Source organism: Bos taurus, chromosome 2, assembly GCF_002263795.3.
Source record: "Bos taurus isolate L1 Dominette 01449 registration number 42190680 breed Hereford chromosome 2, ARS-UCD2.0, whole genome shotgun sequence".
Classification (NCBI taxonomy): domain Eukaryota; kingdom Metazoa; phylum Chordata; class Mammalia; order Artiodactyla; family Bovidae; genus Bos; species Bos taurus.
This window is the reverse complement of record NC_037329.1, coordinates 89,033,800-89,057,334: the sequence shown is the minus strand read 5'-3', so window position 1 is coordinate 89,057,334 and position 23,535 is coordinate 89,033,800. Positions and strand designations below refer to the sequence as shown.

General features: G+C 39.8%; 1 protein-coding gene across 2 annotated transcripts; it reads left to right on the top strand.

Annotated features, from left to right (window-relative positions):
- The first annotated feature begins 930 nt into the window (after window positions 1-930).
- Window positions 931-22,897, top strand: KCTD18 (potassium channel tetramerization domain containing 18). 2 transcript variants are annotated; one of them, NM_001046514.1, is given in 7 exon segments: window positions 931-1,037; window positions 3,828-4,033; window positions 5,940-6,151; window positions 8,451-8,644; window positions 9,737-9,831; window positions 15,476-15,578; window positions 20,081-21,758. In NM_001046514.1, coding segments are annotated over 6 exon segments (1,269 nt in total). In that variant the 5' UTR covers window positions 931-1,037; window positions 3,828-3,873; the 3' UTR covers window positions 20,586-21,758.
- Window positions 22,898-23,535: the final 638 nt, after the last annotated feature.

Genomic DNA, 23,535 nt, shown 5'->3' with positions numbered 1-23,535 from the left:
CCACTCCAGTATTCTTGCCTGGAGAATCCCAGGGACGGGGGAGCCTGGTGGGCTGCCGTCTATGGGGTCACACAGAGTCGGACACGACTGAAGTGACTTAGCAGCAGCAGCAGCAGCAGCAACACTCAATAATTATAGGTTGAACAAACCTTCTCCCTCTCCTGCATACTATCAATATCTGAGGGGTAGGTGGGCTTATCTCAATCTTATTCCCTTCTAAGACCCAGTTAGAAAAATTAGGAACCAATTATTATTGAGTCCGGGAAAGTACTTTGAGAATAGACTGTGTTTTATCCATTTTGAAATACCTAGCAAAGTCTCTTGCACAAGTTAGATTGCAGTTGGAAACCAAAAGCACTCTTGTGGTTATTGTTAAGAGAAAATTAGTGCATGCAAAGAATTTAGAAGAACCTCAGGTTCAATAAATGTTTGCTCCTGCCTCAGTGTTCCTTTCTGTAACAGGAATAACAATACAGGACTGTCACACAGCTAATTTAAACAAGAATGCTCTGTGTGAAACAGCTTTGCAAGCTATAAACACCATCCAAAAGCACAAATATTCCACTGCTTGGCATGGCATTGAGCAGCCCAGTTTGGAGGGAAGGGCCTTCATCTAGAGGTAAGAAAATCTAACTCAGCCTCTTACCACTATGAACTGACCCTGAACGATTGCAATTTCGGCTTTGTTTTCTTCAAGTGTAAAAGTAGCTTCTGAATGGTCAAGATCGTTTCTCGGGCATCCAGACTGCGTCTCCCTCCTGTGACCTTTCTTTTCCCAGCAGGATAGGGAGACTGGGGTGGGGGCGGGAACCTCCCACCATCCCCTCCGCAGCCTCCTCTGCGGCGGCTGAGGGGCGGGGCGCTGGAGGGGCGTGTCCCGGGCGGGGCCTCCTTTCCCAGGCTCTGCCGGGACGCACGGGGGCGCCGCTGGGCCCGCGCTGCTACAGGAGTTGCGGAGCAGCAGAGGAGGCGCTCACTTCCGCATCGGGCCAGGCGGCGTCCGGCTGCGGCGGCGCCCACGGCCAGGCGGGCCGCAGGTCAGTCGGGGATGCCGCCTACCCTGCCCCGCCCATCCGGAGGATCGGGGCGCTGGGTGGGCCTCAGGCCCGGGAGGCGGCGCGGCGCCCTGATTAAGGGCCCGGGCCGCAGACTCGGCTTCCGGTAGATTCGGGATCCCCGGAGTGCGGGAGACCCCGGCGGGGCTTTGTGGTGTCCCAGCCCCTCCCCTTTCGTCCAGCGTCATGGGAGGAGCTCGAGGCCCTTGAGCCGTGTTTCTCAAAGTAGGGTCCGCTGGCGGACTCCTGACCCCACCTCATACTTTGTTAACCGGAGTCTCTACCGTGGTCGGGGAATCTGCATTTTCAGCAAGCCTCCCTGATGGTTTTGATGCAGGTGGTCACAGGACTGCACTCTGGGAATGCTTTCTTAGAGGACTGGGCACTTCCGACTCCTTCCGACCCAGCAGGGAGTCCAAGTGGGTCCATTTGAGCATAGGGCCCTATGACTGGCCTTGAAGTGGTAGTCCTCTGTCTTGGGGGTTCTCTTGAATCCTTGCGCTCAGGGTGCTGCTGTGTTACTGTTGCCATCAGCAGGAGTCTTCAGATGGACAGATGTTTAGTGAGTGACGTCAGGAGCCTTAGTGAGAGTGCTGAAGGAGGCTGTGTGGCCTGCGGCTGGAAGAACTTGGAGTTGGTCCAGCTGTCCTGGATTGGGGCTGACTTCACCATTTATAGCAGGGCGCACTTTCTTGTATCTTTCTCCAGTGTCCTCACCTGGAGAAGGAAATGGCAACCCACTCCAGTACTCTTGCCTGGAAACTCCCCTGCGGAGGAGCCTGGTACGCTACAGTGCACGGGGTCTCGGAGAGACCAACGGGACTGAGCGACTTCACTTTTCATGCATTGGAGAAGGAAATGGCAACCCACTCCAGTGTTCTTGCCTGGAGAATCCCAGGGACGGGGGGCCTGGTGGGCTGTCGTCTATGGGGGTAGTACAGAGTCGGACACGACTGGAGCGACTTAGCAGCAGCAGCAGCAGCAGTGCTCTCATCTGTCAGTAGGGACAGGAACGCCTACCCAGTAGGACTTTTCTGTGAATTAGGTAAAATCAGTCCAGTGACTCCTACAGTGGCTGGCACTCAGTAAATGGAAATTGTTAAGGGTGATGCTAAGGGTTGGATGGCATCACCTACTCCATGGACATGAGCTTGAACAAACTCTGAGAATTAGTGAAAGACAGGGAAACCTGGCATGCTGCCTGCAGTGAGTGAGGTCTCAGAGTAGGACACAACTTAGCAACTGAACAACAACAGAGGTGATGCAATTTATAGTTCCCCAAGCCAGAGATTAGTCAAGTGGAATAATATGTGGAGAGGGGTACAGAGTATATCTGGAGAACAAAGATTCTAACTGGGGTTGCTTGGGAAGTTCATATAACCAATGAGGTTTGCCTGCAGCTTTGAAGAATAGACAGGATTCCAGGGAGCTGATAACAGGGACAGCGTGAACCAGTTCCACCCCAGGCCTCAGAAGTGCTTCTTTCACATGGTTTGTTGCTGGGCTGCTGCTTGGACTTATACGCAGTGTAGGAAGTCACAGTGATAAATGGATTTTGAAAGCTGGACTGTTGGCCCATAATAGTTGCTGTCTACTGATTATGTTTCACACACATGGTATTCCTCAGACTCTAATGGTCTCCTTCTCTTATTTCATTGGAAGTTGGGTAAATTGGAACATCTACGAAAAGATCATAGTTGATGGCATAGGTGAATGGCCATGGATGCTTTGGGTGTAGTTGAGCCTCTTGGCAGCCATTTTACACTTGCTATGAAAGGTCCAGATACATTGGGAGTGCCTTTTTCATCATGGTGTTGTTTTAGGTTTCATAGGAACACTGCCGTCACCTGTGGTTCACCTATCTCCAGAATGGGTTAGGAAATAAAATCTATAAAATGTCCCCAAAGCTTCAGCTATTTTGGAGGGAAGAAGCCAGATGATTTACAGATATCATTTTGTTCCTCTAGACCAGTTTGTCTTTTGGTATACATGGAATTCTAACCTTAGTTGACAAATTATATTTGCCTAATTTAAGAATTATCGTTACCATTGTTAGTAATGTCTGCTCTTAGGTTTCCTTAAATCTCTGGAGCCAATATAACATCTTTCAGTATACACCTTCTGGTAGATTTTTATGTCATTATAGATGCTATTTATCATTTATTGAGTACTTACTCAGAGTCAGAGACTGTTCTACATACTTTTTAAATTTTCTGTCAGTCATTCCTCTGATAGTCCTTTAAGGGAAGCATCATCCTTACCTCCAATTTAGACATGGGGAAACAGGCAAAGGAGGATTAATGTTTGCCTAAGGTCCCAAGATAGTAGCTAGTAGCGTCTAGCAGCCTGATTCCATGCTACATGCTCATAACCTCTGCAAGTCTACATTGCTCCCTAAGACTTATTATAGTTTGAAAAGATGTGTGAATACAAGAGATCATAAGCACACCTCACCTATGCTCTAAATGTAACAAACAATGCATTAGTTATCTCGATTAATTCTTTAAGCGATCATCTCAACACCTCGATTTGGTTATAATAGTTTATTATCATTTACATACTTGGGGACAGAGTTTTCCAGCTTCTCAGATTATCTGAGACTTCTTTTCTGTTATATAAAATCCTTCAATTCAATATTGCCAGTGCTGAGGAATTTGTTTAAAATCACATTTGAGTGTATACTTTTTAATCTATTTCATGTATTATTGGAAATGTCAGTGGTGATTGTCCTTTGTTTTTACAGAGGGGGACTGAGATCACTTTGTGTTGCAGTTTCTGAAAGTATTTCAAGGCAGAACTGTGGGTGTTGGAGAGAGCAATGGAAGGTCACAAGGCAGAAGAAGAAGTGTTAGATATTCTTCGACTGAACGTGGGTGGCTGTATTTACACAGCCAGGCGGGAGTCCTTGTGCCGCTTTAAGGATTCAATGCTGGCATCCATGTTCAGTGGTCGTTTCCCTTTAAAAACAGATGAATCAGGTAAATACCTCAAGTCTGTAAGCATGATCATGAATATTCATTAAAATAGGGGTCTAGTTTAAATTCCCTTTAATTTTTCTAATTACAACAGGATGTATTAGCTCAGTATGCTGATTACTAAGATCATTAAGACTGTATGGAGTTTCATTAAGTACCTGGAGAAATTAAATACCAGTTTCTAGAATCTGTGATGCTGTCGCTAAAAGTTGACAAAAAAGTGAATGTATATAAAGGTCAAAAAGTGAAACTGTCCAACTCTTTGCAACCCCATGGACTGTAGCCGGCCAGGCTCCTCTGTCCATGAGATCTCCTGGGCAAGAATATTGGAGTGGGTATCCATTCCCCTCTTCAGGGGATCTTCCAAATCCAGGGATTGAACTCCGGGTCTCCTGCATTGCATTGTCCAACCATGGATCTGATTTGGGGGATTAATTATATTTGGAAAGGTGTTACATTTATGCAACTCAGTGGGTCTTTGTATTGAGCTTGATTAAATATATTAGCTTCTGTATGTGTTCTTCAAGTTAAAAATTGTGTTTCTTAGAGAAAGCAGCTGCCTTCATAGCTAAGGGCAGTCATTGTCAGTGTAGAATTAGTGTTAAATTCACTCCTGGTCCAGCTGCAGAGCCTTGTGTGGGCTGACATGTATGCCACAGAAAACGTCAGTGCAGTGATGCTATCAGTCAACCATGGGAGAGGACTGAAAATTGATGTTTCAGAAGAAACTGTAAAACGCAAGGATTAGGGTCCTGATGCTGCTCTTTGCTTCAAGTGTTTTGGGGTACACTGAACCTACTGCTGGTTGTAAAAAAAAACTTCAGCAGTGCAAGTAGGGCTTTTTGTACATCTGAGGGATTCTGGGGCTCAGAGCACCCACTCTTGCTTCTGTGTTAGGTTGAGGAGTTCTGAGCCTGAAGGGCTGTTAGTATCCCTGGGTCTTGTTTGCCAGATGAATGGCAGTTGAAAGAATGAAAAACTCACTGATGTGTGGTGCCCAGGACTTGATGTCCATCTGGACAAAAAGGCTGTGGTAAAAAGGTGGTCAGTGGGAAGTGAGTTGTTTCCTCTGCTCCAAAGCTTATACCTTCTTAATCCTTTTATTCTAAACTAATCAATGGAGAAAAGGAATTATTGAATAACCTCATGGTGGTGGTTTAGTCACTAAGTCGTGTCTGACTATGACCTCATGGACTGTAGCCTGTCAGGCTCCTCTGTCCATACAGAAGTATTTTTTTAAAAATTCTGCTGAATTGTCTAAGAAAAGCCCTTTTTTATAAAGTAGTACCCGCATAGCATTTCTCTTTTAAAGTTTAGTACAAAAGGACAAGCCTAGTAAGTCCAAGGTCATGTGTCCAGGTCTTGGAACCATGGGTTTATATGTCAGTGACACTGCAAGTTGATTTGTACGATCACTGACATACGAACGCCAGACATAGTGACGAACACTCACATACCCTCATTAGGGAAGAACTCCATATACCTCTCCTGGCCCAGCCAGGCTGAGGTTAGGGGTAAACTTAAAATTCTACCAGCAGTCTGAGGCTTCCATGGTCTTTGCGGTAGCCAGCAGTGGGAATGTGGTCATTGTATCCAAAATTCCTGATGGAGCTCAGAATACATTTTCCTATATGGTAGGTGCGAATAGCGACCCCATGGACTGCAGCCCACCAGGCTCCTTGGTCCATGGGATTTTCCAGGCAAGAGTACTGGAGTGGGGTGCCATTGCCTTCTCCAAGAGGTTCCCCAAATTTGACTAAATCTACTTGAACACATGATATTAACTTTCTTATGAGAAAGAAACATTTCTACTTGTAGAGGTCTTCAGTCTAATTTTAGTTTGACATGTTGAAACTTTATCATGGTTATTTGTATCTATGCAATAATTTTTGAACTGAATGTTTTCTAGGAGCTTGTGTTATTGACCGTGATGGACATCTATTTAAATACCTTTTGGATTATCTTCATGGAGAAGTTCACATTCCCACAGAGGAGCAAACTCGGGTTGCTCTGCAGGAAGAAGCTGATTACTTTGGCATCCCTTATCCGTACAGCCTGTCTGACCACTTGGCCAATGAAATGGAGACATATTCTTTAAGGTCAAATATAGAACTTAAAAAGGTCTTGGCATTTTCTTAAGCTTTAAAATACATATATGAATATATAATATTCATTTATTATACATTTATTATTCACAAAGCACTGTATGTTATTTTGCATAGCCTGTGTTGTAACGTAAGCCACAATGAGACAGTTTTACATCTTACGATTTTTGAAGTTGTGTTTCTTAATTACCAGTATTCATTTTTAGGCCAAAATTCTGTTCTAGGAAAGTATATTACAAAACCACTCAAAGGTTTATGGAGTTTTTATTCCTTGTTGAAAATTTATCACTTTTTGATGGCTTTTTATTTTTAAAAATAGAACTCTTCTACTCTTGAAGTTCTCCTTAAATTAAGAGCAGCACTGTAGTATGTAAAGATATAGTGGTAATAATTTCTTTCCCAAAATGATATTTTGAAAGGATAAATGTGTTAGTCGCTTAGTTGTGTCCAACTTTGTGACCTCATGGACTGTATGTAGCCCACCAAGCTCCTCTGTTCATAGGATTCTCCAGACAAGAATCCTGGAGTGGATTGCCATTTCCTCCTCCAGGGGATCTTCCTGACCCTGGGATTGAACTCATGTCTCCAGCATTGCAGGCAGATTCTTTACCATCTGAGCAACCAGGGAAGCATAACTTTAAAAGGATGGTAATGATAAATAAAAGATGGAATAAAATCTTTCACCTGATTGAATGAGTGTAGCAGTTGATTATTAAGTTGAAATATGTTTGATTAGTTCACCTTGAGATCAGTAAATTTTTTTTTAAGCTGCTTCTATTTTAAGTCACATTTTAAAGGTGTTTACATGACTTGAACAGCTTCATCTGTTTTTTTCTCATTAATAAGTATCATATTTGCTATTAATTAGCACTTTGGGGCATCTAAGAAAAATGTTTTTCCTAAATAATTGTGCATAGTGAAAACTGGTTTGAATTGGTCTGAATTCTGTTGACTTATACGTCAGTGTTTAGGAGAGCAAGTTGATGGTATAGTTATTAGGAATGCAGCATGAAGAGAAAGTTGATTTGGTTCCAGATCCCCTTCGGGAATTTGCGTGGTTGTATAGATTCTGCTACTGGAATTATTTATAAATTGAGTTGTTAAACAGTCTCTTGGTACTGTTTGTCTCATCTGTAGAGTGGGGCTAAAAAAAAACCTAAGTGGGGTTAGTTGGGGTGGATTAACATTCACATTTATAGTCTTTCGTCCTGGTTTGCATGCACAAAGGACAGAGCATGCATACGTTCATTCTGCCAGCCAACTCGTACTTATTACACCTAAGACACTGTTCTGGGGACCGTGTGGAACATTCAGTTTTTGCCCTTGAACAATTTATAACGCAGTTGATGATTTTCACTGATGTGCAAGTGAGGATAAAAGCCAATTCAGGAATTAGATAGCAATATTAAATGCAGTACACATTAGGGTCCTCTTTTCCTTTTCTGAGTCAGTAAATAGTAAGCATCTCCTGTGTGTCAGACCCTTTTCTAGGCCCTTGGGATACAAAACCAACAAAACATTATTGCTCACAGCAGTAACGCCGTTTCTCCCAGGGAAGGCCTGAGCCACCCCACCGGGTGAAGTCCTTTTGTTCTGTGCCCTCAGCGCCTCGTAGGCTTTCCTGGTAGCACTTAGTACACTGTGTGTTGATGACTTATTTAATGTCTGTCTTCTCCATCAGCTATAAATTGAGGAGGGCTGGGACCCTGTCTCCAGGACCTTATATACATAGTATTCACACATCACTTAGTATTCAAGTGACTGAATGAATAGGTGGATAAATGCCAAATAAGTTCAGACCGTAGGCATTTAGTTTCATATATTCATATCCTTCAGTGTGAAAGAACAAGTTAATCTGGTTCATCCATGATGGGATTTTGAGTTCAGAATAAGCATCCACCATGGGGTTAGTGAATAGAAGGTAAAAGGAAAATTGAGTCAAAAGGAAAATTTGGGGGAAAAGAAAAAATTCTAACTTTTAGTGATCATATGAAGATTTTAAAATGATTTTGGTAGTGAGTCTAGAGGAGGAGGAAATGAGGCATAATTTCCTAGTGGAAAAGGATTCTCTAGATCAAAAGGTGTTGGGTTTTGGGATAGTGAAATGCCCAAGCCCCCTCTACAACACCCCAAATTCAACAAATGGTTTGGTTTTTAAAGGCATAAAAAGTAGATGATATGTTTAGTCTTTTTATTTCCCTCACAACCAAGTGAAATGATAGCTTTACAGGAAAGTAATAAAACAAATTCATTTTTACTTTGCTCCAGAGTTAAATTCAAACTTTATATATATATATATATATTTTTTGCTTCAGGCTTTAACAGACTTCTGTGATTCGTATGGTTTAGTATGCAATAAACCAACAGTTTGGGTTCTCCACTATCTTAACACATCTGGTGCAAGCTGTGAGAGTAGAATTATTGGTGTATATTCCACAAAAACTGATGGAACAGATGCTATTGATAAGCAGCTGGGAGGAAGAATTCACAGTAAAAGCATTTTTAAAAGGTATGTCTGTATTTAAATATGAAAAGGAACAAAATAAAGTCTTGGTCTCTTCTAAGAGGTGTTACGGAATTTAATATGTGGTTGACTAGGAAAGACCGTCAGTACTTCTCAACAGACAGAGTGAGTTTCATAGCTGTTGAGATAAGCCTGCTTCATGAAGAGATTGCAGTTCAGGCCATTTGTTATCTGTAGAAGCAATAGGCCATCCACCTGGTCTTACAGAAGTTCTCAGCTGGAACAGTCATCAGAATCCCCTGAAAGGCCTTATACAGAGAGAAAAGAAAGAAGAGAAAAGCCACATGCCTGGGTGTCTCCCCTGGACTGCAGTCCACGAGCAGAAGCCTAACCTAAAGTCAGCAGGCCTGCTGGGTGACCCAGGACTGGCCTCTGTCTTGGTGTCCTGGTTTAAGAAATGCCAAGAGTCGGACATGACCGAGCAACTGAACTGAACTGAAAGGCTTTTCATCCAGTCCCGTCCCAACTTGAAAATTCTATACCTTGAGCATGTTAAATTCTTAAGGGTTATTCTGTTAATGTTTTCCTTGTAATCTTATTTATACTGGTCAATTCACCTAGCAGTTTTATTTTAGTTCTCTGGGAGATTGGATTGGGTCACATATTAGTGACTAATGCATGACCACATGAGCTTGCTTTTTAGACAATTAATATATCATCATTTTCTGAATTCTTTACAGACAGAGATGTTTGTATATAAGTACATGGCATAGTGTTAGAAAAGTTTTAGTCAAAGTTGAGCCTTTTCTAACTTTGCTGGAGTTAGGTAATTTTTTAGAAAACTTATTTTAAAGATTTATTAGTTTGTCTACATAGTTTATATTGTGGAGTTAACAAATACTTTGCCACAGTAAAAAGAGATAAAATGCAGATTAGTATGTAAGTTTAGTTTATTATAATAATATAGCATGTCATATATATATATGCTTAAGGATCACAGAAGAACAATTTTACTCAGTACCGACATATTTTTTTCCTTAATTAGCAAGCGCTTATTAAGTATCTTATTTGCTGTATACATATACATACATTCATACTTAGGTAGTATATTTTCATTACCTTTTGTAATATTTCTAGGGAGGCGGGAAATAATGTTCAGTACATTTGGAGCGATTATTCAGTAGCAGAACTGAAGAAAATGATGGATGCCTTTGACGCCTGGGAAGGAAAAGGTACAGTCCAATTTTTCTATTTCAAGGCGGAAGGTAGACTTTTCCTTAATAAGACAAAGCAAGGTCACATACTGAATTGCTTTTTTAGATAATGTAATTTTTGGTGTGGGTCCAGGTATTTGTCACCTCATAGTAACATTGAGGCAGTTTACTTAAAAAATTTTAAAACTCATGCATTACTGGCTATTATTAATAATTTATAGTTCAGTAACCTAAAATACACTTTTATTAGTTATGCTTACTTAATTCAATTTAAAAAGAGTTCCTGTAGCACCTTTTGGGTACCTAGCATTGTCGTAGGAAGTATACATCTGTGTTAAGCATAAAATGTATAATCAAAAGGAGAGCGAGAGAGAGAAAATGAAAATAATGCTGGGAAGATAGCTAAAGAGCCCTTAGAAAATAAAATATTATTTAAATGCACACTTTGAAATTTGACCATTTTTACCAAGCTGCTAACTTGAGTTGATAATAATACTGCTACTTGATATGCAGTGTGATACGTAGTTTACACTTAGAATCTGTTAGTCCTAAGACTATGTGCTGTTTACTGTTTATTGATGAGGAAAAGAAGTCTCAGGGAGGCACGCCACTTATTAAAGATGGCAGAGAGTTAACTGTTCTATGCTTAAGTATTTTTTTCTTACTTAACATGTATTGATGTCTGTTAGGTGCAAGCACTATAATAAGTCCTAAAATTATCCAAAGATAAATAAGACACATCTTAGTCCTCAAATGATCTTAAAAGCTGGTAGAGACGACATTGCAAGTCACATAAGATTGAATAGAGAATGGAAGAGCCTTTTTAAAACTCTTCATCAGCTGTTCCTCTTTCAGGCAGGATGGTGGTCCCAAGCCTTTTTTCCCTCAGTACCCGTACTTTTCCTCCTTTTTCTTTTCATATCATGCCCCCGAAACAGATAGGATGAAGTGTGATGAACAAAGTGCTATTCTCTCTAAGCTTATTACTTGGGACTTAATTGACTTTGAGACACTTGGGCTTAAGTTGAGGAACACCCCTGCTGGTGTTCTCAGTCTCCGTTTGTGCCCCTGGACTGGCAGGCTGCCCAGGAAGCTTTGGGAGGGCCTGGCTGGGATTCCTTCTCCACTGACTCAGGAAGCTGGGATCTCTGACTCTAACAAAGCATGTGTGTGTAACTGACTTTAACTTTTTAGAAAGCATATTATAAAGTATTACTGTTATCTTATAAAAGTTCTGGAAGGCCTGTGGAAAGCCATAATACAGGAAACAGAAATGAGAGAAAGAACTATTGAAAGGAAGAAGGTGAAAGTGAGAAAAGTGTGGAAGTGTTAGCTGCTCAGCTGTGTCTGACTCAGCTCCTCTGTCCATGGAATTCTCCAGGCAAAAATACTGGAGTGGATTGCCATTCCCTTCTCCAGGGTATCTTCCTGACCTAGAAATTGAACCCGGGTCTCCTGCATTGCAGGCTGATCCTTTACTGCCTGAGTCACCAGGGAAACCCTAAGAAAGCCTTAAATAGCAATAAAAAAGGATAGGTTATTTGAGAAATATGCTTGGGAGAAGAACATAACTTTAACCTCACAGCATTTATCAAAATACTGCCAGTATTATTAATTTTTTTTCATTATTTCATTATGAGTGAAAAATGAAACTTTTATAAACTATAGTAAGATATAACCAAATAACTGATTTCTTAATTGGAAAATAAATTATAAGCTTAAAATGAAACATAAAGACAAAGATAAATTTGCTTATACAATATTTAATGTATTAACTTTAAAGCATAAAACGTTATAAATAAAATTTTAAAACTAATTAAAAAACTTGTATAAAAGTATTACATGAAGCAAAGATTATCCTTACAATAAATAGAGTTTATTTAAATTGACTAGAAAATCAGTTCAACCCTGTTACAAATAAAGGTATAAGATTCATGACCATAAAATTCCCAGGAAAGGAAATAAATGTGGCAGAGATTCAAACTCATTATTAATGAAATATGCATTAAATGAGAACTATTTTTACATACCAGATTAGTAAAGATCTCACGCAATCTTGGCAGGAATAAAATTAATATTACTTTTGGAAATTTATCAGTACATATCAATAGCATCAATATTGTTCATATCTTTTGACTCAGTAATTCTACTTCCAGAAATCTACCTTATGGACATAATCAAATGCAGAAAAAGGCTTATGAACAGAGATGTTCAACTAGGCATTATTCATAATAGAAAAAAAGTAAAAACAATATAAATGTCTATAATACAGGGCTAAATACATATTGGCACATCCACAAGATATAGATGGGATATAGCTATTAGAATTACTTTGAATAACTTTTTACATTGATGAGCGCCCATGATTAAGAAATGGTCAAAGTAAGAAACAAAATTAAATATAATGTGTTTTCAATTATGTACATATAATATAAATAGAAAAAAGATTTGAATGAGATACATCAAATTGTCATGAGCCATAACTCCTAATCCCTTAATTAGAAGTGGTTTTTATTTTTTATATATACTTTTCTATATTTTCCAAGTTTTATACAATGACATGAATTATATAGGAAAAAAATAAGTTTTAAAAACAGTTTGCTGTGTATCCATATAATAGAATTCTACTCAGAAATAAAAAGAAATGACTATTGATACATATATCAACATGGATGAATCTTCAAAGCATCATAAAGAAGCCAGACACAAAAGGCTACATACACAGTGTATGATTCCGTTTATGTGACCCTCTGGAAAAGGCAAAACTAAGGAATGGAGGGCAGGACATTGAGTGTAGAAGGGCACGAGGGAACTTTTGAGGGTGATAGAAATGTTGTATATCTTGATTGTGGCCGTAGTTACATGACTGTACACACTTGTCAAAACTCAAGAGTACTTAAAAAAGGTAAATCTTATTTTATGTAAATTACATTTCAGTAAACCTGACTTGGAGAAGGCAATGGCACCCCACTCCAGTACTCTTGCCTGGAAAATCCCGTTGATGGAGGACCCCGGTAGGCTGCAGTCCATGGGGTCACTAAGAGTCGGACACAACTGAGCGATTTCACTTTAACGTTTCACTTTCATGCATTGGAGAAGGAAATGGCAACCCACTCCAGTGTTCTTGCCTGGAGAATCCCAGGGATGGGGAGCCTGGTGGGCTGCCGTCTATGGGGTCGCACAGAGTCGGACATGACCGAAGCGACTTAGCAGTAGCAGCAGCAAACCTGACTTAGAGATGAAAACTTACTGGATGAGATTTAGGGATGTTTTTGTGGTGGTTAAGTAGGTGTTTAAGTAGTCAAGCAGTTCTAGAAAGTTGTCTTAAAATGAGGTCCACAGACTTTGAGTATTGGACACAATATATATAATAATTTATGGGCTCACCTTGCTAAGTTGGTTGTTATTACTGGACCTTTAATGATGAAAAAGAAAATGCCAAATTCTTTCTTGGGATTTAAAGATTACTTTTGTTTTTAATGCCAAGCAATTTTTATTCAGCATCATTCTTTAAACTTTTTCTAATGTGTCTATGTATAATTTTTATGGTTTTTTTTTTTTTAATTGAGGTGTAATTCACATAAGAATTAAAGTACACATTTCAGTGACATTTGCTGCACCAACAGTGTGTGTAACCAGCACCTCTGTTTAGTTCCAAAACATTTCCTTCACCCTAAAAGGAAACCCAGTATCCATTAAGCGGTTACTCTCTGTTCTCCTCTCCCCTCAGCCCCTGGCAACTACCAGTCCGCTTTCTGTCTCAGTGGATTTGCATATTCTGAATTTTTATATAAATGGAATCCTACAATATATGACCTTTTGTGTCTGGCTTCTTTCACTTAGATAATGTTTTTAAGTTTCATAAGAATACATTTTCAGCTTTCAATCAGAATCGTATCAAACAAACTGTTACCTATAGAATAAATGAACAACAAGGTCCTATTGTTGTGAATCCTGTGATAAACATAATGGAAAAGAATATGAAAAATAATATATACATATACATATGTATAACTGAATCACTGTTGTACAGCAGAAATTAACACAACATTGTAAATCAAGTATACTTCAATAAAATAAATTTAAAAAAAAACAGCAGATTTAAAAATTAAGTGAATTTGACTGGAATCTTGGCTTACCACATTAACTCAGATTATTCTTTTTTCTTTTTCTAAAAAGATTTATGTACTTATTTCTGGCTGTGCTATGTTCGTTGCCGCGTGTGGGCTCTCTCTAGTTGCGGTGAGCAGGCTTCTCACTGTCGTGTCGTCCCTTGTTGCGGAGCACAGGCTCTAGGCACGTGGGCTTTAGTAGTTGTGGCGTGAGGACTCTAGGGTGCTGGCTTAGTAGTTGTGGATCACGGGCTTAGTTGCTCCCTGGCATGTGAGATCTTCCCAGACCAGGGATTGAACCTGTGTTTCCTGCACTGGCTGGTGTATTCTTAACCACTAGACCACCAGGGAAACCCCTCAGATTATTCTTGTTTGAACAGGTGCCTATAAAGTATTGACGACACCTCCTGTTCATGTAGTGGTTGCCTTTTATAGAGTGGTTCACAAAATTTATCTGAATTGATGATCGCAGCAACCTGCTGCTGCTGCTAAGTCGCTTCAGTCGTGTCCGACTCTGTGCGACCCCATAGACGGCAGCCCGCCAGGCTCAGCCATCCCTGGGATTCTCCAGGCAAGAACACTGGAGTGGGTTGCCATTTCCTTCTCCGATGCATGAAAGTGAAAGGTGAAAGTGAAGTCGCTCAGTCGTGTCTGACTCTTAGCGACCCCATGGACTGCAGCCTACCAGGCTCCTCCGTCCATGGGATTTTCCAAGAGGTAGAAAGGGCAAGTGTTAGAACCCCCACTGTCCAATCTTTTCACGTTACTACCAACACTGTGACTTACGATAAAGGTACCGAACATCTCTTGAGTGCTAAGTTCTAGGCATTTTGCTTTTATTTTCTCATTTAAGGTTTGAATTCTCATCATCATTTCACAGATGAGGAAATTCGGGCACAGAAAAGTTGTTAACTTTCCCAAGGTGTTATGATCAGCGAGTGATAGAAATGGGATCCAGACCCAGGCAGTCTTGGCTCCAAAGCCTGTGGCCTTAACCAGCATACACTCAGTTGCCCAGGTCTATATAATGACCTGCTGATTATCAGTAGCAGAGCTGGGCTCGGAGAAGGCTATGGCACCCCACTCCAGTACTCTTGCCTGGAAAATCCCATGGACAGAGGAGCCTGATGGGCTGCAGTCCATGGGGTTGTGAAGAGTTGGACATGACTGGGCGACTTCACTTTCACTTTTCATTTTCATGCATTGGAGAAGGAAATGGCAACCCACTCCAGTGTTCTTACCTGGAGAATCCCAGGGACGGGGGAGCCTGGTGGGCTGCCATCTATGGGGTCGCACAGAGTCAGACACGACTGAAGCAACTTAGCAGCAGCAGCAGCAGAGCTGGGCTGGTAGCCAGCTCTTCGTAGACCCAGGTCATGAGCTGTGTCCCTGCTGCCCTGGCTCTTCATGTGAGCTTTTCCTGTGTGTACTTTTCTTTGTTAGATAGGAGGCATGAACTTTAAGGTTTTCCTGGCCAGTTTTATACCAAACAATGTTGCTGAATCTTTGGCAGTGGACAGTGGTTCTCTAAATTGTCTTTTATCTTCCAGGTGTTAGCTACTGGCGGGTGCCTCACGAGCTGATAGAATGCTGGACTCTGGAAGAGCGCCCTTTACTTGGAAGCCTGAGTCACATGGCTCCAATTCGAAAGAGGTTATTTGTTCTCTGTTGGTTTATTATTATTAATCTGTCACCTTTATTTTTACTGCCTTTATTGGGGGAATAAATAATGGTTCTTAACCTCACTGAGCTTACTAATCACCTTGATAAATATTCTGACTTACCATCAAAATATAAATCTAGATAAATGCAAAGTTACCAGAACTATGTAAAAAGTAGAAGTAATTCTTTAAAACTGAGTTATATGGTTTATTATTATTTAAGCAGAGTCTGATTTTAAAAATACTACTGGACACAGTAGGAATGCTGTGGTATTTTTCCCCACTAAAGTGAAATCTCAGGCTTTATTGGCAATAGTTAAAAAATGTGTTAGACTTAATATTTGAAACTTCCTGTGATTTACTCTGAATTCTTTTCTGTAACCACAAATACTAATAGCATTTTTATTTAGTAGTATTTTCTTATGTTCTATGAAATAATTAGCATTAAATTCACTGCATGTCTGTGTCTTTCACTGTGTTTTACATACATTTAAAATTATTTCATTTTCATTGTCTGGGTATTATTCGTGGCTTTCTGATGTTCTAATTTCTTGATCATCTATTTTAGACTTTGTTTCGGTCCTTCTGTGAAATTTCAGACTGCTTTCTTTTACTCTCTGAATCTTTCACAGAATGCAGAGAATTTTACTTAGTTTTTAGTATTAATCCTATATTATTAAAACATCTTTTTTATTAAGGGCTTTCATTTTATTATCATAATTTCATTTTGCCATTTGAACTTACAGCGAGCAGATATCATTTGGGTCTAGAGCAGTGGTTCTCAACCAGAGGCAGTTTTGTTATCCAGGGGATATATTTGGCAATGTTTGGAGACACTGTAGGGTGGGGGATGCTGCTGGCATTTAGAGGGTTGCTTCCTAGAAGGCAGAGGGCAGCCCCTCACAGCAAAGAAATATTGAACCCCAAATGGCAGTGGTGCTAAGGTAGAGAAAGACAGGACTGGAGTTCAGTGGAAGATGCATGTAAATGCAAAGCAAGCAGAAGGGGCTTTATGGAAGCTGTCCTCTGTGTTGGTTGTCTTTCCTCTGGGATTGTATTAAGCATTATTTTTGATTCATGGTCAAGATGGTGATAATGATGACTTAGCAGCACTTGTGAGGTCCCAAAGAACCATTTTTCACCTACAAAATTTCAGTTATGTTCAGTAGAGTTTAAAGGTCAAATATATTATATTCACAGTTTTCAAATCAGTATGCTATTATGATTCCAGTTCTAAGAATCTGATGTTAAGTACAGCTACTCCAGCTTTCTTTTGTTTTCTTTCGGTTTTTGTGGAATATCTTTTCCCATCCCTTCACTTTTAGTCTGTGTGTGTCCTTACATCTAGAGTGAGTACTTTGTGGGCAGCATATAGATGGGTCCTAGCGTGTGATCTGTTCAGCCACCCTATGTCTTTTGATTGGGGAATGCAGTCTGTTTTCATTTAAAGTAATTATTGATAGGTATGTATGTACTTAATTCCCCTGAAGTAGGAAATGGCAACCTGCTCCAGTATTCTTGCCTGGAAAATTACATGGACAGAGGAGCCTGGCAGGCTACAGTCCCTTGGGTCGCAAAGAGTCAGACATAACTCAGTCAGACTGAGCACACATGTACTTATTTCCATTTTGTTAACTGTTTTCTGGCTATTTTTGTAGTTCCTCTCTGTTCCTTTATCTTGCTCTCTTCCATTATGGTTTGATAACTTTCTTTAGTGGTACGATTCGTACCACTAAAGAAAGTTCAGTTCAGTTCAGTCGCTCAGTCGTGTCCGACTCTTTGCGACCCCATGAATCGCAGCACACCAGGCCTCCCTGTCCATCACCAACTCCGGAGTTCACTGAGACTCACGTCCATTGAGTCAGTGATGCCATCCAGCCATCTCATCCTCTGTCGTCCCCTTCTCCTCCTGCCCCCAATCCCTCCCAGCATCAGAGTCTTTTCCAATGAGTCAGCTCTTCGCATGAGGTGGCCAAAGTACTGGAGTTTCAGCTTTAGCATCATTCCTTCCAAAGAAATCAAGTTATCAAACCATAAATCTCAGTATTTGTACTATCCCATGCCATGTTTTATGTTTTGATATCATATTTTTATACTGTGTCTTAACTGATTATTTTAATCATAGTTATTTTTTTTACTTTTGACTTTTAACCTTTATATCAGCTTAAGGTGATTAATATACTACCTTTACTACATATTTACCTTTCCAGTAAGATTTATTCTTTCATATGTGTTCTTGTTACTAATTAGTGCCCTTTGTTTTAAGCTTAAAGAAGTTCGTTTAACATTTCATGTAAGGCTGGTTTCAGTTCAGTTCAATTCAGTCACTCAGTCATGTCTGACTCTTTGTGACCCCATGGACTGCAGCACCCCAGGCCTCCCTGTCCATCACCAACTCCTGGAGTTTACCCATACTCATGTCCATTGAGTCGGTGATGTCATCCAACATCATAATTTCATGGCTGCAGTCACCATGTGCAGTGATTTTGGAGCCCAAAAAAACAAAGTCAGCCACTGTTTCCACTGTTTCCCCATCTATTTGCCATGAAGTGATAGGATCAGATGCCATGATCTTAGTTTTCTGAGTGTTGAGCTTTAAGCCAACTTTTTCACTCTCCTCTTTCACTTTCATCAAGAAGCTCTTTAGTTCTTCACTTTCTGCCATAAGGGTGGTGTCATCTGCATATCTAAAGTTATTGATATTTCTCCCAGCAATCTTGATTCCAGCTTGTGCTTCATCCAGCACAGTGTTTATCATCATGTATATAAGTTAAATAAGCAGGGTGACAATATACAGCCTTGACGTACTCCTTTTCCTATTTGGAACCAGTCTTTTGTTCCATGTCCAGTCCTAACTGTTGCTTCCTGACCTGCATACAGATTTCTCAAGAGGCTGGTTTAGTGGTGATGAACTCCTTTAGCTTTTGCTTGTTTGGAAAACTGTTTCTCCTTCAATTCTTAATAGTAACTTTGCTGGGTAGAGTATTCTTGGTTGGATTTTTCTTTCTTTTACCACTGTGACTATATTATGCACCCCCCTTCTGGCTTGCAAAGTTTCTGCTGAAAAAAATCTCTTGATAATCTTATGGGGGTTCCTTTGTATATAACAAGTTATTTTTCTCTTGCTGCTTTTAAGATTTTCTCCTTTAACTTTTGACATTTTAATTGTAATGTGTCTTAGTATAGGTCTCTTTGGCTTTACCTTATTTGGAATTCTCTGGGCTTCCTGGATCTGGATGTCTCTTTCCTTCTTCAGCTATGTAATTTTCAACTTTATTTATTCAAACAAGATTTCTTCTCCTTTCTCTCTTCTTCTGGGAGCCCTGTAATGTGGATGTTAATTTGGTGTTGTCCCATAAGTCCCTTCAGCTATCTTCAATTTTTTCACTCTTTTTCTTTCTGCTGATCTGATTGGGTGAATTCCACTGCCCTGCCTTTGAGTTGAGTGATTCTTTCTTCTGCTTCATCTGGCCTGCTGTTGAACCCCTGTAGTATATTTTACAGTTCAGTTATGGTGTTCTTCAGCTCTGTGACTTATATTTTTCATATCTTTGTTGAAGTTTTTCACTGTGTTCATTCACTCTTCTCCCAGTCCAGTGACCATTTTTATGACCATTATTGAACTCCTTATCAGCCAAATTACTTAATATGTGTTTCATTAATGTCTTTTGGTGAGGTTTCATCTTGTTCTCTCATTTGAAACATTTTCCTCAGTTTTTTCATTTTAGTTGATTCTCTGTGTTGATTTCTGTACAGTAGATGAAACAATCACCTGTTCACCAGTGTTCCCACTTTAGGCTTTTTATAGTGAATGGTAACTCAGTTCAGGAATCTTTGAAGGTTTGTCCAATACTTCTCAAATTCGAAAAGCATCTAACTGTACCGTGGGTTTTACTAGTCTAGCAGTTCCCAGAATGTGTTCTGTGGCATGCTAATTTTACTGGGTGCCAAAGGTTACATTACAGAATAATTGGTCAGTGGAGTCAACAAAGCTAAACAGGTGTCTTTACTATAGAATCTTTGTTAATATAGAGTTTAAAACTTCAGTAGAATAAAATACACACTTAGCATTTCTCAAGTTTATTTGTGAAACCCGTTTTTTCCCTTAATAAATCTCTTGCAGCTGCTTTTCTGGGAAAAACAACTTGGGACACTCCTGGTTATCCTCTGGATTGCATCAGGCTTTGTGAGAACAAGTCATGTGTTGTATAATTCTAGTGTAACACTTCAGATTTTAACTTATCATTGGTATTAACATTATGCATGAGTTTAAAAGAATGTATTTAAATTGAAACAATCTTCTGCAACCTTGCTAATTTATTTATTGACCTTGGTGGGCAATGAGAGATGAAGTAGGTAAGTTGATACCGCTAAACCTCTTGACTCAAATTCTTGACAAAAACCTTTTTGTTCACCTTGAAGTTAAACTTTGGAGACATTTTCATTAGCTATTAAACCTGTAAATGCTGACAAGCACCCATTTCTGTATTACAGGCGACTAATAGTCAATGAAGAAGAAGAAGAAGGTGTGAACTGTAAGACCGGACCTAAGCCAGTCCGATTTTTGGGTCCTTCCACCAGCACCCAAATTAAGGTCAAGAACTCTGCTTCCATCAGGGTGTCTCCGGCCAGTGCCCCTCAACCCTGGCCCCGGGCAACAGCAAACCTGGCTGCAGGAGGAAGGGCAGTGCAGCGCTCTGCCCAGTCAAAAGTGCCAACCCCGGTGGGGACTGGGCTGCCTGAACATCCCCAGGCTGCACAGGGGCCTGGGGCTCCTGAGAACGGGGCCACACACCTACCTCCGGCTAAGGTTCTGCTCTCGGACAAGACAGCCACCCCGCACCGAGTGATCAAACTGAGACGGACTCCACTGTGTGCCACCGGGTCTTCCCTGCCTGCCTGCACCACACCCAGGCCAGCGGGTCCCCCGGAACCGCCCCCTGACGCCCTTAGCCCGCTGGGCACGTGGACCGAGAACGGGCAGGACCAGACCAAGTGATGGAAATGGGGACTTGGGACCGTTTGCCTCTCCAAGCTTCCAACCCCGTTAACACAAACAAGCAGCTCTCTTTCCCCATACTGTCCAGGTGAACACTTACGTTTCTATTTAGGATGATTAGCGTGAAGCAGGAATGGAGGAGGGAGACTGTAAGTGGTTGGGCCTATGTTTACTTCTCATTTTCCCAACGTTTAAATTATTTGTCTAGGGACAGTTTTAATTTCAGGTTTTTTAATGTGTAGTTTTTTTTATTTTTAATAAAAATACCAATTTTTATTGGTATTAAGGCAACAAAACAGCTGGGCAAAGTCAAACCTAGGAAGCCTACTTTGTTGCTGAAATAATTATAGATTTTAGGCACTTATTTGATGTTACTCATTTCAGCAGAGAGATAAAAGTGAAATTTGAGCTTAGCTCTTCCTGCCGGTGAAATAGAGAGGGGGATTTAGTGCTCCCCTGTGCTACATGCCAGATGGGGAAGATTTGAGAGAAAACGTAGATCAAGGTGAACTCCCTGCAGGTGACTCTCAGAATCAAGAGGTAACATGAAAAGAAATGATGGGGAGGGGAAAAAAAAGTAATTTGAGATCACACTTTGACTCTCACTTAATGAAACAGTTTTCTTTCCTAGATTGACTTTTCTTGCTCTTTTCCCTTAGCAGATTTATTTTATACATCACAGGAAGATTTCTTGGGTTTAGAATTATATAACATGTTTTTGGACTGAATTGTGAAGTATTTTATTTTCATTTGGATCGTGAAGTTTTGAAAGTACTTTGAAAAAGAAAAAAAATTCAGCTTTTTAACTAAAGTTAGTATTTTTTTTCTGGAAATGACTATTAAAGAGTTACTCTGATTATACAATATGGTTTTTATGCATAAAATTTCCACATAATTTGAATTTAATATTTTAAAACAGTATTTTGATTAATCTTCTATTTTTTCACAGTTCAGTTGTATGTGCTTACACATACATATTATATTTTGTAATTGGATCACGTTTCTATCTTTAGTGAGCAGTATGTTTTCAGTGTGTTAAAAATAAGTTCATAAAGCAGGATACTTTTTACTCAGTGCTTATCATTGTACTTGCATTGGTTTAAAAGACTAAAGTAAATATACTCAAAACATTGCTTTCTATTAAATAAAGCAAAACCTTTCCATAAAAAGTGATATTTTTCTGTAACTGTACTTATTTTTAAGTCCTGGAGCCCTTTAGTAGTGTGAAAGTTTGTTCATTTATATCTGTTTCTGCTCACAAAATTGCTTTCTTGTATAGTTAATGTATGAAATAGTTAAACCAATTTGGATAGCTGTCTGAGTACCATCAGCTTTTTTAAATAAGTGGTTTATTTGGGTAGAAAAAGTGAATATTTAAAAATTCATGAATGATAGTCCCCTGGGAAATATATAAAATATGCAGTCACCTTGAAAAATACTAAAATCCAGGTCTTCTGAAAATTAAAGACCATAGTGAGTTTTAAGTACTTTCATTTAGGATATTATTCGTATTGCTTGATCTATGACATTTTGAATTGCGGATTCATATAAGAAGATTTTATAGTAATAGATGTGTATTTTATACATAGTAAACATTTGTCTGGAGAGGAAACATGTTGAAAGTTAATCATGGTTGATTCAGTTGACAGCCTGCCTTTCTTTGCATCAAGTAGTTTAAGGGACATCTATTGAGCAGATTTGGCCTTTATAAGAGGTGAGTTTTTGGAATAACTACTGGGCCATGGCACAGCTAAAGTGGAAAGGTACAGACTTTCCCTTATAAATATCAGGAATCAAAATGCTCCTGGAACTTGAAAATTACTTTATTTTGGTGTGATTCGGGTGGGGGGGGTACGTTCATTTTGCATAAAGAAACATTTTACCTAATACCAGACTTTGCAAACATATGAGTTGGCAACTCATCATAACCCATGGCCCTTCCTGGAAAATAAAAAATTTTTAAATGAAAGAATGCTTTATAGAATAGTAATTCAGTATCATTACTTTGGAAAAGTAGGTTTGTGCAATTGTTGGGTCAAAGGACACAATAGAAATTCTGAATGGGGTGAGTAGGGTATTTAAGTATTGTTCATTATCTTTTTTATGAAAAAGATAATTAACTATGCCCTTCTAGGTAATCTGTGTTGAAAACTGGTTTGCCCTGATTAAAACTGGTTAGTTATACAGTGGAAAGCCTAAGGCTGACAGTAGGAATCTACTGAAACAGTTGTTTCATTTGTATTTTTAAATACCAAGTTTTTGTTTCAATATTGCCTTATGTTATAGTTTATAAAGTATTTTCATATATTTTATTTCATTGTGTTTATTTTACTTTTTAGTTTCAGAACAACATAATGAAGGTTAATCTTTCCTTGTCCTTTAAAAATCAGGAAGATGAAGTTAAGACTGTACAATAATGACTGTGCTACTCCCAACACACATTTTAGCTTCATAATCTAATTTTTACAGACTGACACAGCATCACTGACCAAAGGAAAAGCTAGATGTAACTAACTTCACATGTCTATCTTCTCCTAGAGGGACTCTGCTACCTCTATACTTGCAATGCCTGTTACATAGTAGGCCTCTAGTATGTTGCTGACAGTTAGGGCAACCGCCCCACCCCACCCCCTCTTCTACCCCAATTATTTTATAAAATGTATATGGTAAGAGAAGGCAATGGCACCCGACTCCAGTACTCTTGCCTGGAAAATCCCATGGACGGAGGAGCCTGGTAGGCTGAAGTCCATGGGGTCGCTAAGAGTCCGACAGGACTGAGCAACTTCACTTTCACTTTTCACTTTCATGCATTGGAGAAGGAAATGGCAACCCACTCCAGTGTTCTTGCCTGGAGAATCCCAGGGACGGAGGAGCCTGGTGGGCTGCCATCTATGGGGTCGCACAGAGTCGGACACGACTGAAGTGACTTAGCAGCAGCAGCAGTCTTCAT

Bases quoted from the DNA above. Each gene is read 5' to 3' on its own strand.
- KCTD18 (XM_005202665.5), top strand. From the start codon at position 3,874: ATGGAAGGTCACAAGGCAGAAGAAGAAGTGTTAGATATTCTTCGACTG. The intron at 4,034-5,939 runs GTAAATACCTCA...AATGTTTTCTAG, and splicing joins TTTAAAAACAGATGAATCAG to GAGCTTGTGTTATTGACCGT. The intron at 9,832-15,475 runs GTACAGTCCAAT...TTTATCTTCCAG, and splicing joins TGACGCCTGGGAAGGAAAAG to GTGTTAGCTACTGGCGGGTG.